Here is an 18,317-nt window from a genome sequence, read left to right as displayed (position 1 = left end):
GAATAAAGAGGAATATAGGTCTGTGGTGCATAGATTGAGTGGTCAAAGTAATCTTTTCTGAGATGTTTAAATTTGAACACAGGAATTAACTAAGTGAGTGGTTGAGTCATTCAATATTGGACAAAGTATGGTAACAGGATACAACCTTTACACACACCTTTACACAGTCAGTGCATAGTCCCTCACTGGGACTGGTCCCTCACTGAGATTAGACTCTTGAGAGACTGAGCAAAGTGAGCAGGTCTGAGAATCAGCCAGGAACCCCCAGAATGTGACAGAATTTTTGGAGGGTTGCAATAGAGATCATTAAACATCTAAATAAACAATTGGATTTTCTTCTAGAAAAATCATTCTGAATGCTATACAGAAAATGGATTGTTGGTTGCAGCAGTAGTAAAAGTGTAAGCTGGGAGAACAGAAGCCTACTGTGCTAATCCAGGCAATAGATGGTGGTGACATATATGTGTGTGTATGTGTGTGACATGTGTGTGTATGAATGTGTATGTTTAGGGAATGTTTAGGGAATGAAGTACTATGAATAGTTAGTTTTGAAAGATGAGATACTTTTGTCTGTTACATCTATTTTCTTAATGAAATAAGAGTTGAAGTTATTAGCTGAGAATAAGGAAGTTTCAAAGAGAGGTATGAGATTGCCTTTGTTGTTGTTAAGTGCCTTGGAGTCGGTCTGACTCATAGTTGCCATGCATAAGGTTTCCAAGGAGCTGCTGGTGAGTTTGAACCACTGACCTTGTGGTTCAAACTGACCTTGAAGCCCAGTGCTTATCCTATGGCGCCACACCAGGACTGCAAGAGAGTGAGAAAAGTGGCCTGACTTTGAAAAATTGCAGGTAGTGGGCTTTACTTGAAGTGTGTGATGATGAGTTCAATATGAAAGGAAACCATGTGGTCCTGTGTTGTACCTTTTTTTTTTCTAACCACTTTTACTTATTCTAGTATGGGCAGATAACTGGGTTTAAGAGGGAGTAGGATTTTACCAGATGAGTGTGAAGAGAGATGGACGTAGGAGTGAATATACTAATATACTTTAGAATGTAAACCTGGCAAGGAACAAAGTGAAGCCATGAGATAATAGTGGTGGTAACATATATACAGTTAATGGGTCAAAGAGTCCTAATATTCTGAAAGATTTATTGAAGAAGTGATTAAAGAAATCAGGTGAAAAGAGAATTGCAGTCACCTGTTTGAAATAGAGACATCTGAAATGCTGGCAATCACCTAGACATGCACAATGTTTTCGTATCTGCTGGGTGTTTTTCTCTCCTATGTCATGTTCCCCAAAATTAAACCAGTGTTGAGACCAATTCTGCACACCACCTAGGAGTGAAGGACTTTGTTTAGATGTGTAATGTCCTCTTTGGGATTATCACTGAAATACTGAAGTTGTTCTGCAGATGTGACGATGATGTTGAAACACCTTGCAACCTTTGGGCTCTGTGAGGATGTCCATCACTTGTAAATTTATACATTGGCCTTCCTTTATGCAGGGACCCCTCACTATTCCCAGACAGCTGATAGTGAGGGCTTACCAGGGGTTGACCTGGTGTTGTACGGAGACCGGGAGTCGCTTGGACAAAGAATCTTGAGCAGGGGCAGGTGTTCCTGGGTAGCAGCAAGTTCCCACTACGGCCTACTTTTTAGTATGGGTTTCAAGTTTTAATTTAGCTCAAGTAGAAGCCTTTCTCACAGCGAGTGTAGATGCAATAGCTGTCCTTTTGCTCTCCAGCAATTCTGAAGTCCATGTTCCTGGAGTGACCTAGAAGGCTTGCCCAGGGTGAAGTAGGCACCTAAGCTCCTCAGCTTTGTTGCTGCAGGAACCAGGGGTGCGTCCTCCTTTTCCAAATCTTGACGTCAAGCTCCCACAGCCAGCCGTGAAGCCTCGCAAGAGCGGGAGAGAACGGAGGGAGGGTGACAGGGAGGAGAAGCCATTGCAGCAACAGCTTTGAGGGGGAGCAGGACATTTCTTCGCTTAGAAAAACGGAAGCAGGTGCCAAAATCAAGGAGGAAGAGGATCGGCCCTGCCAGGGAATCACTAGGTTGCTGCAAAGAGGGGCGGGGCGAGGCGGGGACGCTGCATGCAGCGCCTTAGCTCCAGCGGTGTCCGCGGGGAATGTGACATCAGTGGAGCTGGGTGCTTGCGGCTGGAGGAGGCAGCTCGCGTCAGCTGCACCGTGCTCACCTCGCCCGGGGGAGGACGCAGACCCCGGCAGGCAGCAGGGATGTCGGCGAAGGAGAGGCCAAAGGGCAAAGTGATCAAGGACAGCGTCACCCTCCTGCCCTGCTTTTATTTCGTTGAGGTGAGTTGGCTCATCGCCTTGGCATAATGCAGATCCTCGGAGTTCTGGAGCCAATTCGGGTCCATAGTGTTCTAGGCGTGGAGATTGTGCCTGGTATACAAGCCTCTGGCCCCATATGCCTGACCCGCTGGGTTCTCCATAGCTCCCAGAGTGTGTCTACGAGTGCCTGCCAGGCCCTGGTGCTTGTCATTAGAGGTGGTGTTGCTGTGTAGCCTACAGAGGAGGGATACCTGTGTGAGTGAGCATGGGTCTAATTCCTTAGTCCTCCTGTCTAGTCCGTGTGCACAATGTCAGTGCCCCCAAGGGGCCATGATGCTGGTATTTTGGGATTGGTGTCTTCAGTCTGTCTAGTGTGGATCTTGAATTGTGTTAGCTTTTAGTGAAAATTCAAGTCTACACAAGCCGTGTGTGTGTGGTGTGTGTGTGTGTGTGTATGTGAGTACAGGGGTGTTTGTGTAGTGTTGGGGTTATTGATTGATTTTTATCAAGTTAAAACACCTAAAAATAACCTTCTAATATATTTACTATGATGCTCACATCTGTTTCTAAAATTGGGTCTTCATTTTAAGCACTAATCTGCTGGTCTCTTTCCATGGTAAAAAAAATAATAATAATAAATGACATCACTGATTTTACAAGCTGTGTATATGTGAATATAGTCTATCCTAACCTGTATTACAGATAAGCAATTAACATGCAAATGTGTTTATAATGAACCTCTAACAGAAATGCAGTATTTGAGTGAGGGAAGTTTATGGGAGGGGTCTACAGATTGGCAGGTACAGTGATTCCATGCACTGTGATCCATCACATTAGGAAGACATTTTTAAGTGAGCAATATATTAGAGCATCGGTAGAAAAGAGATGTATTGGGTAGGTCTGGGGAAATCAGAATGTTTTAGGCATAAAGCTGTGTTCTGTATAATTAGATTCTGGGTTATACAGAGAATTATAAAGATTGTTGCTAAATTATAAATATATTTCCTTGGCCATCTTTCCAGTCAAACATGGAGGTTTCATACTTCCAAAGATAGATGGTAGATTCTATATTTGATGTTTGTTAGACTAATCTGTGGTGAAGAATCATCACAGCCTTGAAACTTGGGGAAGGAGCATTGTCAAGTTGCTCTTAGAGATTATATTATATTTATGAATATCTTTCATGTATAATGAATTCAAACATTAATTTCAGTTTCAAGAAATGTGTATGTGACTTGTATAAGTCTCAATAATGCTTCATGACTTCTGTGATCCACAGAAATGAAGAAAAATATTAGTCATGGTTATTTAAAGTAATTAATTGATTAATTTATTTTTGTCATTTCTCTTTGCACAAAGAAGAATAATGGGTAGGACATTTTTTTTTTTTCCACAATGGCTTAAGTAATTATGCTGAAATAAAATAAAGAGCTTTCTTAGAAAAAAAAAATGGCAATAGGAAATCCTATGATGAAAAGGATAATGGAATAGAAAAGATGGAATATCTGCCTTCAGATTAAATCCTGTCAGACCACTTGTTGCTTTGTTAATCTGCTGTGGTTTTGTAACACTAAACAGTTTCATTGCATGCTTGGGAATATTTCTTGTCTAGTTGAAATCAATTGCTGAGTTCCTTCTCCAGGATGGAGCATACCTCAGGTCAGATAGAAACTGATCACATGTCATTTGAAGCTGTGGGTCTCCAGAGAAACTGCTTTGTAGATGAGGATGCAAACCAGAATATTAAGGATGTGCCTTTAAAGAATCTATGTGACTACTCCTGAGGTACAGCAGTTGTTGATTTTGTTATTAAGTGCCATCGAATCAGTTTGGACTCACAGTGACCCTGTAGGGTTTCCAAGGAGCAGCTGATGGGTTTGAACCACCAACCTTGTGGCTAGCCGTCTAGTGCTTATCAGACAGACCCACACCAGGATTCCATGTCCCTTAATCTACAATTTAAAAAGCAAAAATGCCTTAGTGTGTTTGAATTCTGTCTGTAAGAACAAATAACTCACAAACGTTAACCTCTTGGCTATGAATGAAAGTACTCCAAAGCCATTACATTCACTTTGACCCATTCATATGTCCTCTATGAATTCTTTAGCAATGCAAACTATAGAACAGTTACTTGAAGACAATTCATGGAATTTGAGTATTTATGACATGTCCTGGGGTAACAGACATCAAAGAAGAGCCACAAAATTGGATAGCAAATGATCTCTCTGAAACTTAAATGCATGATGAACCACTAAAAAGCATCCAGAAAATGGGAGAAGACATTAGAGTACCAATTTTTAAAGGATGACAGGCTGTACAACAGGGTTCCTTTGTAATGACTCATTTTGAAGCTTGTGAGAATGAACTTTGCATCTCCTCTGGAGGATGAATAAATATAGCATAAATTAACATGTCAGTAAAATGCTCTAGAGTAATGACACTTTGCAGTACAACTTAGTTTACCAAGGTCTAAAAATGAAAATGAGAAAACAAATACAAAAAAAAAAAAAAAAGAGTGACTCCCTTTCCATCAAATCCCAGCTCGAAACAGTTGTTTTAAGCTTTGTCTGTTACATTAGACCATAATTAAATGACAAAAAGAGATTGAAAACACCAGTTCTTGAAAAATGATTCTAGGTCTCAAATCAATGATACAATAGACAACTTAAATGTCTTTCTTCTAGGCATTCAGGCTGTTTTAAATTGCTATTCATAATAAGTATGAGAGTTGAAGAAACTTCAAAGGAAATTGAGGGAGATGAAATTTTAAGAGGCTATTATTATCTATGTTTTATAGGAGAAACTGAAGTCCATAGAAGATGAACAATTTTCCCAAATTTAGAAATCAAAAACAGAGGCAGAGCTGGATATTAACCACTGCAACAACTGCCCCTCTCAACTGTTGGAAAAATGCTCTTAAAGAAGTGACTTCTTATGAATTCCCATTGGGGAAAACAGGAAGAGGCAGTCTTAAGCAAGGGTATATTGATTAAAATGATAGTGTTTTTTTTTTTGCTGTCAACAGAAAGTCTTTCCTCCACAGACAGCTTGAAAGCAAGAACAGTTGGTGAACAGTTTATATGGCTAACTCCTCACTCTGATTCACTGCTTAGCAGCTAGGGCCCCACCAAGTTCTCAAGCTTAGGTTCAGGAAAAGAGTGACGATGTGGGCAGACTATTTGCAAAGTGTGTCAGAAAATCTTTGCTTATATTCCTTTGGGTAATGCAAATAGTTAAGAGCTGGACTACTAAGTGAAATTCTGGCAGTTCAAAGACAGAGCCCTCAAGAGAAAGGTCTTGAAATGTGTTCCTGAAAAGTTGTTGTTGTTGTTGTAAGTGCTGTTGAGTCAGCTCCAACTCATACTGACCCTATATATCACAATTCACAAAGGTTTTCCAAGGAGGAGGTGGTGGATTTGAACCACTGACCTTGGACACCTGACAACACTAGGACTCCTGAAAAGTTACAGCTTGGAAAACCCTATGTAGTATAGTTCTTCTGTGTTATTAACAGAGTTTTCACGAGTAGAACCAAGTAAACTAAAACCATTGGTGGCAATAGTGGTGGTGATGGGTTAAGCTGAGTTGTCCAGCCACTTCGATTAACTATCTTTTCCTAGTTAACCAAACTTGATGTTCAGCAAATATCAAATTAATTGATAGAATGAAATTTTCTTACATCATTTTTCTACAAATTGTTTGCTGAGAAAGGACTCTATTGTTGCTGTTGTGGTTAAGTGACGTTGAGTAGATTTTGACTCTTAGTGACTCTGTATAGGGTTTCTGAGGAGGGGCTGGAAATTTGAAACACCGACTTTGCAGTCAAACCAAACTTGTGGCCCAGTGCATTATCCCACAGTGCCACACCAGGACTTAAAAATATCATATTGCCTGGTCAATTGAAAACACATAATAGTTTCCAGGGACCTCATTATCTGAATAAGTTTGATAATTCATCTTAGTATTATTGAACTTTGAAAAGGAAAGTTCTCCTTGTTAAAGGTACTCTCAAACAAACATATCCAAGGTTTTATCAGTTTGAGCAAAAAGACTGTATAAAAGAATCTTCCATTGAAGAAAAGTTTCTCTTGTTTTTAAAGTTCCAAGGCACTTTCCAAGGGATGGTTGTATCACTTACAGTGGCAGTTGCCACCAACAGTGTACCTAGAATTAGCAAATTATCTTTTAGGCTTAATAGCTCAATATTATATGTGATGAGGCTGATTGTTGTGTACCTAATACATTTTCTCTATGCAAAGCTGATGGCATAATCTGTGCTCAGATCCACAATTTGATTTTCATTAATCTTGTTTTAAAAGACATGAGCTCACATCAATTCAGTCTGAAATGTAAACAAATGATAAATTAGCTTTCAATCAAAAAGGTATAAATTCTTAATGTAAAATAAAGGAATGGGAAAATATTACTTTCATTTAAACATTTCACTTTATGTCGTACATTTTATTACTAATTTAATGTTCACTTTATAGAGGTGTTGTGATTATTGTCATTCAATACCATCAAATCAGTTCCAACTCATAGCAATCCTGTTTAGGATTTCTGAGGAGTGGCTGGTAGACCTTGTGGTTCAAACTGACCTTTCAATCCAGTGCTTATCCTACAATGACACAACAGGACTCTTTATGAAGGTAGAATAATGATTTTAACCTATATGTAGTGAATGTTTTACAGTGCCATCGATCTGGTACCGACTCATAGCGACCCTATGCACAACAGAACGAAACACTTCCCAATCCTGGGCCAACCTCACAATTGTTGTCATGCTTTAGCCCATTGACACTGCCACTTTGCCAATCCATTTCACTGGGGTCTTCCTCTTTTTCTCTGACCCTCCACCTTACCAAACATGATATCCTTCTCCAGTGATTAGTCCCTTCTGATAACATGTCCGAAGTATGAGACGAAGTTTGGCCATCCTGGCCTCCAAGGAGCACTCTGGCTGCACTTCTTCCAACACAGATCTATTGGTTCTTTTGGCAATCCATGGCACTTTCAATAGTCTCCTCCAGTACCATAACTCAAAAGCATCAATTCTTCTACGGTCTTCCTTATTCACTGTCTAGCTTTCACATGCATATGAGGTTATTGAAAATACCATGGCTTGGGACAGGTGCACCTTAGTCCTCAAGCTGACATCTTTGCTCTTCAACACTTACAAAAGTTCTTGTGCAGCAGATTTGCCTAATGCAATACGTTGTTTGATCTCTTGACTGCTGCTTCCATGGGTGTTGATAATTAATCCAAGAAGAATGAAGTCCTCTATAGTTCCTTGAAAACCCTACGTAGGTAGGGTCACTCTGAGTTGGAAATGACCCCACAGCACTTAACAGCAACAACATGAATATACATGCAAGTTTGAAGTTTCTTTTCTCACACATACATTTATGTGGGTATGCACAAATACAGATGCAGTGATAAGATCATTTCGTCAGTTTTCATAAGATAATAGTATATAAATTATTCAGGTTTCAGAGTATGTCACTAAAAAAATGAAATTACACAGTATGTTTTCAGTAATATGCATATGCATACTGCACTCAGCAATGGATGTAGTTCAGGACTTTGTTATTGCAAGTTATTCACTATAGTTACTAGTGCTGTTGCTGTTCCATTCCATCTAGTTGGTTCTGACTCATAGTGACCTTGTATACAACACTGCCTGGTCCTCCATCATTGTCACAATCGTTCTTATATTTGAACTCATTCTTGCATTCACTATGTCAATCCATCTCACTGAGGGTCTTCCTCGTTTTCACTGACCCTCGACTTTACCAAGCACCATATCCTTTTCCAAGGACTGGTCCCTCCTAATAACATACAAAGTACCAGAGATGAAGTCTTGCTCTCCTCGATTTTAAGACGTGTTCTGACCATACTTCTTCCCACACAAAGAAAATGTACTAGATACACAGATTTGTTTGATCTTCTGGCTGCCCATGTTATATTCAATGTTCTTTGCCAATACCATAAATCAAATATATCAATTATCCTTCGACCTTCCTTATTCATTGTTTAGCTTTTAAGTTATATGAGACAACTGAAAATATAATGTCAGTAACTAGACAGTGTTTTCAGAAGTAGAAGCCATTGCTATCTTATTAGCAGACTATCTGGAAAAATCTAAAAAGCCTTTGTTTGATCAAAGACACCCTGGTTAATCAATGTGAGCACCATGTCTTGACATTGTGATGTCTTGACAAAACCAGATTTCCTTAATGTATTATTATTTTTTTTTTTTTTGGTATTTTTTCCCCCCACTGGAAAATGTCCACAGATGCTTGATTCTAGCACACATTAGTTCACAAGATTTTCATTGTAGCTCTTCTTTCATGTGGAAATATATAACCTATTTAATCTTCTTTCTGGAAAGAATTGGTAGCTTACTTCCTTTTGCCTAAATCTTCCATTTGCATGACCGGGATATAAGAAATCATATGCTTGCATTGTATGTACAAAAATAGTAGTGGTAGATTTTTCTTCTCCTTTTCTAGATTACATAGACAGTCTGCTCAAAGAAATACTCCAAACCCTGCCAACTAAGATGAGCTGGCAAATCTTCCCTCCTCTTTTAGAATCATAATGCACAAAGTCCTTTGATAGAAAATAAAAGTGAAATAGAGAAAATAATAGATCTTAAGTTACAGAGATACATTTAAATAAGGGCAATTCTACAAGTAATGGAACCATATTGAGTATAGTACTTTCACTACAACATTATATTTGATTACTATTTTCCATCACTATCTTTCTGTGTCTCCATGGCCAAGTCACTCAAAATGTTCTTTGACCTACTTTTGTTTAAGAAGATTATATTTAAAAACTTAGCTTCTATCACCTTCGAACTGAGGATGAGAATGATGATAGAAGTAGTAAAAAAATAAATTAGCTGTAAGTTTTCAAGCCTCCTTTATGTGATAGAGCCTATGCATAAATTATCTTTAGTTCCAAAAACTACCCCACCAATAAATTATTATTATCCTTATTATTTAAATCAGGAAATTGTTCAAAGAACTAAATAGCACAGCAATTAAGGGAGAGAGTGTGGATTTTAGGATGTATTCATTGGCTTTACTCTTCTGTTATACCACACTGCCTCACACTTGCTTCCAATAATAATGCTGAAAGTAATCATGAAGTAAAATGAAGATATCTGCTACTCCCATAGCCTATCTGGTCATTGTGGCACCAGAAGGCATGTATGTTGCTGTTGTCGATAAGTGTCATCAAGTCTATTCTGACTCATAGTCACTCTGCATAGGATTTCCAGGGAGTGGCTAGCTAGTTGGTTTGAACCACTAACCTTGTGGTTAGCAGTAAAGTGCCTATCCTCCAGTGCGACACCAGAACTCCAGATATTTATAAGGGGGCTTCAAAAAGCTTGTAGAATTTTCCAATATCTTTTCATTCCACTTTCCATGAACATTTTGAAGTTCCCTTATATTTGAAAGAAGTCTGGTTGTGATTCAGTCTGAGTTATGGGATGAAGATTTCATCTTCAATCAGTTGTGGAAATGACTTCACTAGTTCTATGTGTTCAACACTGATTCAGTTGTAACATTTGTACCATGACCGACCATCTGAAAAGATATAGGAAAACGCAAATAGCACCCGTCCATCTCCTATGGAGATCAATGAGGAGCTATGGGGAGAGTGTAGTGCTATAGGATAAGTATTGCAAGGTTGGTGGGTCAAACCCACAAGCCACTCCTTGGAAACCCTATATGGGTCACTATGTGTTGGAACAAACTCAACAACAACGAGGGGAGTGAGAAGGAAGACTGGGGGGGGGGGCAAAATAAAGTTTAAATAGAATCTGTAGGTTTATGAGAATAGTAGATGGTAAAAGAGAGAACCCAAACATGTAATAGTAGTAGAGAAAAGCCATGTAAAATAGGACTAAGAGGGGGAAAAAAATTAGAAAATGAAAGATGATGGAAGTGAAGTGCATATGAAGTGCACACAATCTATGTGCAAACTATGGAGAGCTACGCAATGATTTAGATTGTCTAACCTGGCAATTTGGGATCAGAATTATAGCTGCTTATCTTGAGAATATGTTATAAATATTACCCCCAGTAAACAGATTTTACTTTCAGTATACGTATACAGCAGATTCTATCTATCAATAACATTTTATATTAACAACAACAACAAAAAAAGGTGAGGGAGTGTCTTGTTAGAGAATTAGATTTAATAATACTATGTACTCCAAGAGCTGGCAGAGACTTGAAAGGCCATATGAGCCACCTTTTTTTTTTTTTTTTTTTCTTTTCTTTTCTATCATATACAAGAAAACCGTGGCTTAAAGGTCAACTGAGTTAACAGTAGTTTAGTGTTAAGTCAGGAGTAGAACCTAGGTCACCTGTCTCCGGGGCCAGTGTTCTTTCCTAATTATGACTATTTCTAGAATTCCTCATATTAGAAAGTTTCCCTCTGGATTGAAGAATTTAAAATACAGGCCATCAATTTGTGTCGCTTGTTTGAAAGTCATATCAAGATAACTAGGGTGTATATTTTATCACATCTCATTGGATTAAAATTCTAAGGCAATTATGAATGCCTCATCAACTTTTTCAAATTTTTAGACTCTTTGGAAATCATGGTTACCAATAACCATCAGACTACCAGCCACTCTGTGGGAGAAAGATGAGGCTTTCTACTCCCATAAGGATTTACACCCTCGGAAACCCTGTACAGGGTCGCTATGGGTCGGAACCGACTTGACGGCACTTAACAACAACAACAACAACAACATCTGCTTTTTAAAATTTTTAGACTCTTTGGAAATCATGATTACCATCAGAGATAAGGGAATGATATAATTCTTTCTCATTGCCTCATCACCATCCTTTAATTTCTCAGAAAAGAGGTTATATTGGAGGAAGTAAGTACAATTTATATTAATAACAGGATTTTCTTCTTAGTTTATTTTAAAGATTTTTTGTGTGAACTGCGTGATAATTTATATGGGAGAATATCGGCTTTACTTCACCGTTTCGTCTCATTGCGATGATTAAAATCTCCTCCGTGCATCATCATTCAACAGTATTTGCTTTTTGTTTTGTTTTGGTTTTTCCTTGAGGGCGGGGAGATGTACACAAAAACACTCAAGAATATATAATAATTTCACCAACGAAAGGGCACATTCTGCAAACCTGCTTCCTGGCCGCCAGCACTCAGTCCCTCTCTTTTCATGAGTCCAGAGATCTCAGCTGCCCCCTCTCTTCATATCCTCATCTCTGCCTCCATCTGTCTTCTCGCTGCTTCTCTGGATAGGGTCCCACATTCCGCTTGTGCTCTTCTCCCTTGATCTTCCGAGGGTCCTCTGTTCCTGAACTGTAAGATTGACTACTCCCCCGATTTGTTACAAAACTTCTACCTTTACAGTTGTGACAGTCGCAATAAGTCATGATAACATTTATTCACTATTGAATCATAAGAATTTTACCCCCATCTCTTTTCACCAGACCCATCTAGACAAGATGAAAACTATTCAGTGGAGACTTTACCCAACCCACACCCTCCACCCTCTGAAACTATACTTCCTCTTGAAACCTTGTAAACCAGTCACTTTGTGCCTTTATCGCTTCCTTAATTTAGGTTGTTGTTGTTATTAAGTGCCGTTGAGTTGGTTCCGACCCATAGCGACCTTGAACAGGGTTTCTGACGCTGTAACTCTTTACCAGAGCAGAAAGCCTCATCTTTCTCCCGCGGAGCAGCTGGTAGTTTCAAACTGCTGACCTTGAGGTTCACAGCCCGATTCGTAACCACTACGCTACTAGAGCTCCTTTTAATTTAGGTAGCCAATGTCTAAGTTGCCTGTCCCTATCTACCCTGTATACAGAGGGGATAGGATTAATACTTGATGTGACAACTCCTTCTGTCTAATAACAGGATAGTTTTAATTACAGTTTTATGTATTATTTTCACATACATTATCTTATTTGATGCTTTAAATACAGTTTGTTGTTATTTGTTGCTAAATGTAGGTGGAGTCAGCGCTGACCTTGCATTTCAAACCCACCTTGCAGTCCAGTGGTTATCCTAAAGTGCCACACCAGCACTCCAAAAACATTTTAGGAGTAGATATTAACTGTCTTTTAAAAACTGAATAACTGAGACTTAGGAAGATTCAAGAACTTAACCTAAAACTCAAGTCGTTCTAGTCTCTCTTCTTGGCAAGAGGAGAAAAATAAACAAAACAGTTTGCATATAAACTAAGGAGCATCTAATTTTAAAGTTGTAACTTGCTTGGGTTCCTTCTAGAGTGAATTACCTGGAAAATGTACTTCAAAATAAGTGTGAAATGCAGTAATTTCCTATTGGCTAAATAGATACTGGAATATGGATGGCCAGGGCAGAAAATGCTGATTGGACATAATTAACTTAATGTTGAGATGTGTTCTTGTTAGTAATTAAATACTGAGTCCCTTGCCCTTTAAGTCCATTAGTGTTAGTTATTTTTATTTTTTGTCAGTTTGTTTGTTTTTTAATCACAAAACCATACCAATCAAGATAAAATAGGATACTTGTTTTCTTACCAAGAGGACTCCTATTCATGTCTTCTAAAAGTGACATTAGACCATTTAGGCCTAAATTAAAGAGAATTGGCAATGCAAGTAATTGGATGAATTTTTCTGTGAAACAGGAAGCCAAAGAATCAGTGTATTTAACAATTGATTGGAAGAGTAACAGAGATATATATGTGTGGACATATTGTCTATAATTTAATTCTCTCTCCAAAAGCTTAGAGGTAAAATGGTCACTTAATAAAGCCTTAGTCACATTTCAAGGAACCTGGTGATGCAAGTAGTTTGTGATCCGTTAGTAAAGTAGAAGTTGGTTCTGTAGAAGAAAGGACTGGTGAACTACATCCTTAAAGATTATAATCATGAAAATTCTATAGGGCAGTTCTAATCTGTAATACACGGGGTCATCATGACCAATGGGCTGACTTGATTACAACTAATGACAATAGTCACTCCTCTGGGCTAAAGTTCAAAAGAGACCAATCTTATAATATATATAGTAGTCACCAATAAGAGTGCTAAAATGAAATTCTGGGATGTAACCTGTTTGCAATTTCTTAACAATTTATTTATTCATTTGATAAATATTTATTGATTACTTATTACATGCCTTTGAGTTAAATTAATGGGAATATTATTGGACCATTACTGATATAGTTGCTACTCCATGGTAGACTTTCAATAAATTTTCAGTGAATTAATGGAATATGCGAGCACTAATAACCATGAACATAACAGTATTAATAGCTATAACTTTTTCTTTAACTTTTTTTTTTTCTTCCAGTAGAGAGATTTTTATTTCTAAAGTGCTAATAAATGTCCTACCAAAGATATTGCTAAGTTTTGTGAGTTATCGAGTAGCTGGAGATAAAAGGCGTGTCCAATCCAAGATCTATATGAGTACTGATTTCTTATTTGTATTTATACTCATTTTATCATCTAGAATATACTTGTAGATTATTTTACATTTTGGGCTTCAATGAGAATCATTGTTGAAGCGAAGAACTTGTAGTATTAATTTTCACAGGAAATTGTTTTACTTAGTTATATGAAGGAATACAGGTCAACAAAGACAATTCCTTTGTGACTAGATGATATATCAATATTTTTCTATTAGATAATCAACTTGTTGCTCTTTATAAAAATAAATTATATAGATTTTTCATTTAATTTACTTATTAGCTTTATAATTTGGAGAAATTACTCACTTCCACCAAACCAGATTCCTCCATTTGTAAAATGGTGAAAATATTATCATCATGTGTTGTGACCTTTTAATTTGTACAAACTGTAAAATACAGCTAACAACTTTGTATGTGTAATCAGCACCTATTAAATGAGTTTTCCCCCCTCTTATCTACACACAGAGCTCTGGTTGGTGCTGTGGGTTAATGTGCCAGACATCAAAGTTGTTTGAACTGCAAGGTTGGCAGTTCAAGCTCACCAGCTGCTCCTTGGAAACCCTATACAGGGTCGCTATGGGTTGGAACTGACTCAATGGCACTTAACAACAACAACAAATCTACACACACACACACATTCCAGTCTATGTTGTCTAAAGTAAACTTTCTCTGTGACTTCAGATGTTACTATATTACCAATTGGTGGTGGTGGTTATGTGCCGTGGAGTTGGTTCTGACTCATAGCAACCCTGTACAGGGTTTCCGAGGTTGTAAATATTTACAGGAGTGGAAACTCTCGTCTTTCTTCTGTGGAACATCTGGTAGTTTAGACCTGCTGTCCTTGAGGTTAGCAGCCTGATTCGTAACCACTCAGAGCTCCTTATATTACCAATTAGGAAAATTATTTTCCTCATCTTTTTAATCACACGTATATGCATTGAATTTATAATATAATTCACTGTGATGTGTAAGTAAGTAAACAGCAAGTGCTTACTGGAACACATGCTCATCTTTTATTTACAGAGCTATACATACACACATATACACACACATGGACTCACAAAATAAACACCATTTTCCTTAAATACCCTTACTTGACCTAGTCAGTGCAGAAGAATTCATTGAGCATCTACTAGATACAAATGTGAAACCCCACTGCAAGTCCTCTCTCCAAGGACAGTAGTAAATTCATACTCTGAGATTCTTACATTCTCCTCCTTCATGAGTTCTAAGGTACCACAATGAATTTGTCAGCAGCGGGAACTGCCCAATGCAAATTACATATTTACTCATGCCTTAACATAACTACCTATGAAATAAAGAAAAGTATGTTTCCCACATGGAGTCTCTGGGTAGTGTAAACAGTTAATGTGCTTGGCTGTGAACCAAACGCCGACCTTGCAGTTCAAATGGCTTTGCAGTCTGGCACATTAGCCCACAATGCCACACCAGGACTCCCTGTATAATTGTAGATCAGATAAATTACAGAGAACAATAGTAAACACTCAATAAATATTTATTCAATACATTAATACACAGTAAAAAATATGAAATTATATACATAAATATAATAATGTAAGAATGAATTTGGTGACTGAGTTTAGTAATCAACTTTAAGAAAAAAAAAATTGTGTTGTGCTGATGAATTCTAATTCAATCATTTATGAAGATATAACACAAAGCTGGAGTCCTGGTGTGGTGCTGTGGGATAAACTACTAGACCATACGGTCGGTTTGAGCTGCAAGGCGGTCAGTTCAAACTCACCACCAACTCCTTGGAAACACTATAGAGGGTGGTTATGGGTGGGAACTGATGGCATTGAACAGCAACAAAAACGCAAGTTTGTATATAACTCAAGATCTCCAAATAAGAAATTAGCTTTTTTTTAAATTCTTTCTAACATATCTCAAATACAGAATTTTCAATTATATCTTATTTCCCTGACCTTTTGAAAATGATGTTTTTTTTCTTTAACTCCTGTGTTGTTTGATATTAAGAAACATGTGTTGGCCACAAAGGTACAATATACGTAGTTTTGTAAGATTGTTGAGCATGAAAAATCTATTTATTTATCTGTATAAATACACTGTACTAATAGTGGAGATAGAACCCTAATGATGTAGTGGATTACACATAGGACTGTTAACTGCAGGGTCAGCAGTTCAACTCCACTAGTCACTCTATAGGTGAAATAGGAGGCTTTCTGCTCCTGTATAGACTTGTTGTTGTTGTTAGGTGCTGTGGAGTTGGTACCGACAAATAGCAACTATACTCACAGCAGAATGAAACACTGCCTGATCCTGCCCCAACCTCACTACTGTTACCACGCTTGAGTTCATCCATGCTGCCACTTGGCGAATCCATCTCATTGAGGGTCTTCCTCTTTTTCTCTGACCCTCCACCTTACTAAAACATGATATCTTTCTCTAGTGACTGGTCCCTTCTGACACTATATCTGAAGTATGAGAGACGAAGTTTTACCATCTTGGACTTCAAGGATCATTCTGGCTGCATTTCTTCCAAAACGGATCTATTGGTTCTTTTGGCAGCCCATGTCACGTTCAATATTCTCTTCCAACACCATAATTCAAAAGCATCAATTCTACTACGGTCTTCCTCATTCACTGTCCAGCTTTCACATGCCTATGAGGTTATTGACAAACCGTGGCTTGGGTCAGGTGCACCTTAGTCCTCAAGCTGATATCTTAGTTCGTCAACACTTTAAAAAGGTCTTGTGCAGCAGATTTGCCTAATACAATATGTCATTTGATTTCTTGACTGCTGCTTCCATGAGTGTTGATAGTTGATCCAAGAAGAATAAAGTCCTTGACTACTCAATCTTTTCTCCATTGACAAGAATGTTGTTTATTGGTCCAGTGGTGAGGATTTTTGTTTTCTTTACATTTAAATGTAATCCATATCGAAGGCTGGATGTTTTAAGTCCTCTTCACTATCAGCAAGCAAGGTTGTATCATCTGCACATCGCAGGTTGATGCCACCTTTTTATTCATATAACCCAGCTTCTCCGATTATTTGCTCAGCATACAGGTTGAATAAGTATGGTGAAAGAATACAACCTTGTCACACACCTTTCTTAATTTTAAAACTTTCAGTGTTCCCATGTTCTGTTTGAACAACTGCCTCTTGGTCAAGATACAGATTCTTCATGAGCACAATTAAGTGTTCCAGAATACTCATACTTCACAATGTTGTCCATAACTTGACATAATACACACAATCAAAAGCCTTTGTGTAGTCAATAAAGCACAGGTAAACATCTTTCTGATATTCTCTGCTCTCAATCAAGATTCTTCGGACATCAGCAATGATATCCCTCATTCCACGGCCTCTTCTGAATCCTGATTGAACTTCTGAAAGTTCTCTGTCAATGTATGCTTTCAGCTGTTTCTGTATTACCTTTAGTAAAACTTTACTTGCATGGTATATCAAAGAGATTGTCCGATGATTTCCGCATTCCATTGGGTAACCTCTCTTTGGAATGGGCACAAATATGGATCTCTTTCAATCAGTTGGCCAGATAGTTGTCTTCCAAATTTCTTGGCAGAGATGAGTGAGTGCCTTCTCTGCTGCTTCAGTTTCTTGAAAGATTTCAATTTTTATTCCATCAATTCCTGGTGCTTGTTCTTTGCCAATTACTTCAGTGTTCCTTGGACTTCCTCCTTCAGTATTATTGGCTCTTGATCATATGCTACCTCTTGAAATGGTTGAACATTAACCATTTCCTTTTGGTACAGTGACTCTGTGTATTCCTTCCATCTTCTCTGGATGCTTTCTGCATCATTCAGTGATTTGCCCAGAGACTCTTTCAATAACAAAAGTCGAGGCTTGGTTTTTCCTCTTCAGTTCCCCCAGCTTGAGAAATGCTGAGCGTGTTCTTCATGTTTGGGTTCTGACTCCAGATCTTTGCACATTTTGTTGTAATATTTGGCTTTATCTTCTTGAGCTGATCTTTGAAATTTTCTGTTCAGCTCTTGGACCTCCTCATTTGTTCCATTTGCTTTAGCATCTCTACGCTGGAGATCAAGTTTCAGTGTCTCTTCTGATATCCATTTTGACCGTTTCCTTCTCTCTTGTCTTCTCAATGACTTTTTGTTTTCTTCATGTATGATGTTCTTAATGTCATCCCACAACTCTTCCAGTCTTCTGTCTTTAGTGTTTAATGTATTAAATCTGTTCTTCAGATGATCTCTAAATTCAGGTGGGATATATTCAAGGTCATATTTTGGCTCTCATGGACTTGTTTTCTTATTCTTCACCTTCAGTTTGAATTTGCATATCAGTAATTGATGGTCTGTTCCACAGTCTGCCCCTGGCCTTGTATTGACTGATGATACTGAGCTTTTCCATTGTCTCCTTCTGCAGATATAGTCCATTTGATTTCTGTGTATCCTATATGGTGAGGTCCATGTGTATAGTCATCTCTTATGCTGTCTAAAGAAGATATTTAAGTGAACAAATCACTTTTTTGAAGAATTCTATCATGTGTTCTCCAGCATCATTTCTATCACCAAGATCTTATTTTCCAACTACTGATCCTTCCTCTTTGCTC

General features: G+C 38.0%; 1 protein-coding gene across 2 annotated transcripts in view; it reads left to right on the top strand.

The window, feature by feature from the left end:
* Positions 1–2,007: 2,007 nt before the first annotated feature.
* The window catches only part of LOC102827044 (lipid phosphate phosphatase-related protein type 4-like), a 49,035-nt gene continuing 32,725 nt past the window's right edge, over positions 2,008–18,317 (top strand). The window contains exon 1 of one of the 2 annotated variants that reach the window (XM_006830926.1): positions 2,008–2,315. In XM_006830926.1, the coding sequence (XP_006830989.1) occupies positions 2,094–2,315 (222 nt within the window). In that variant the 5' untranslated portion in view covers positions 2,008–2,093. The remainder of the gene's footprint in view (positions 2,316–18,317) is intronic. The other variant, XM_006830925.1, reaches the window with a different exon arrangement.

Source organism: Chrysochloris asiatica, unplaced genomic scaffold, assembly GCF_000296735.1.
Source record: "Chrysochloris asiatica unplaced genomic scaffold, ChrAsi1.0 scaffold00002, whole genome shotgun sequence".
NCBI classification, from domain to species: domain Eukaryota; kingdom Metazoa; phylum Chordata; class Mammalia; order Afrosoricida; family Chrysochloridae; genus Chrysochloris; species Chrysochloris asiatica.
Note: the sequence above shows the minus strand (reverse complement) of the source record. Positions and strands in the feature narration are given on the sequence as shown.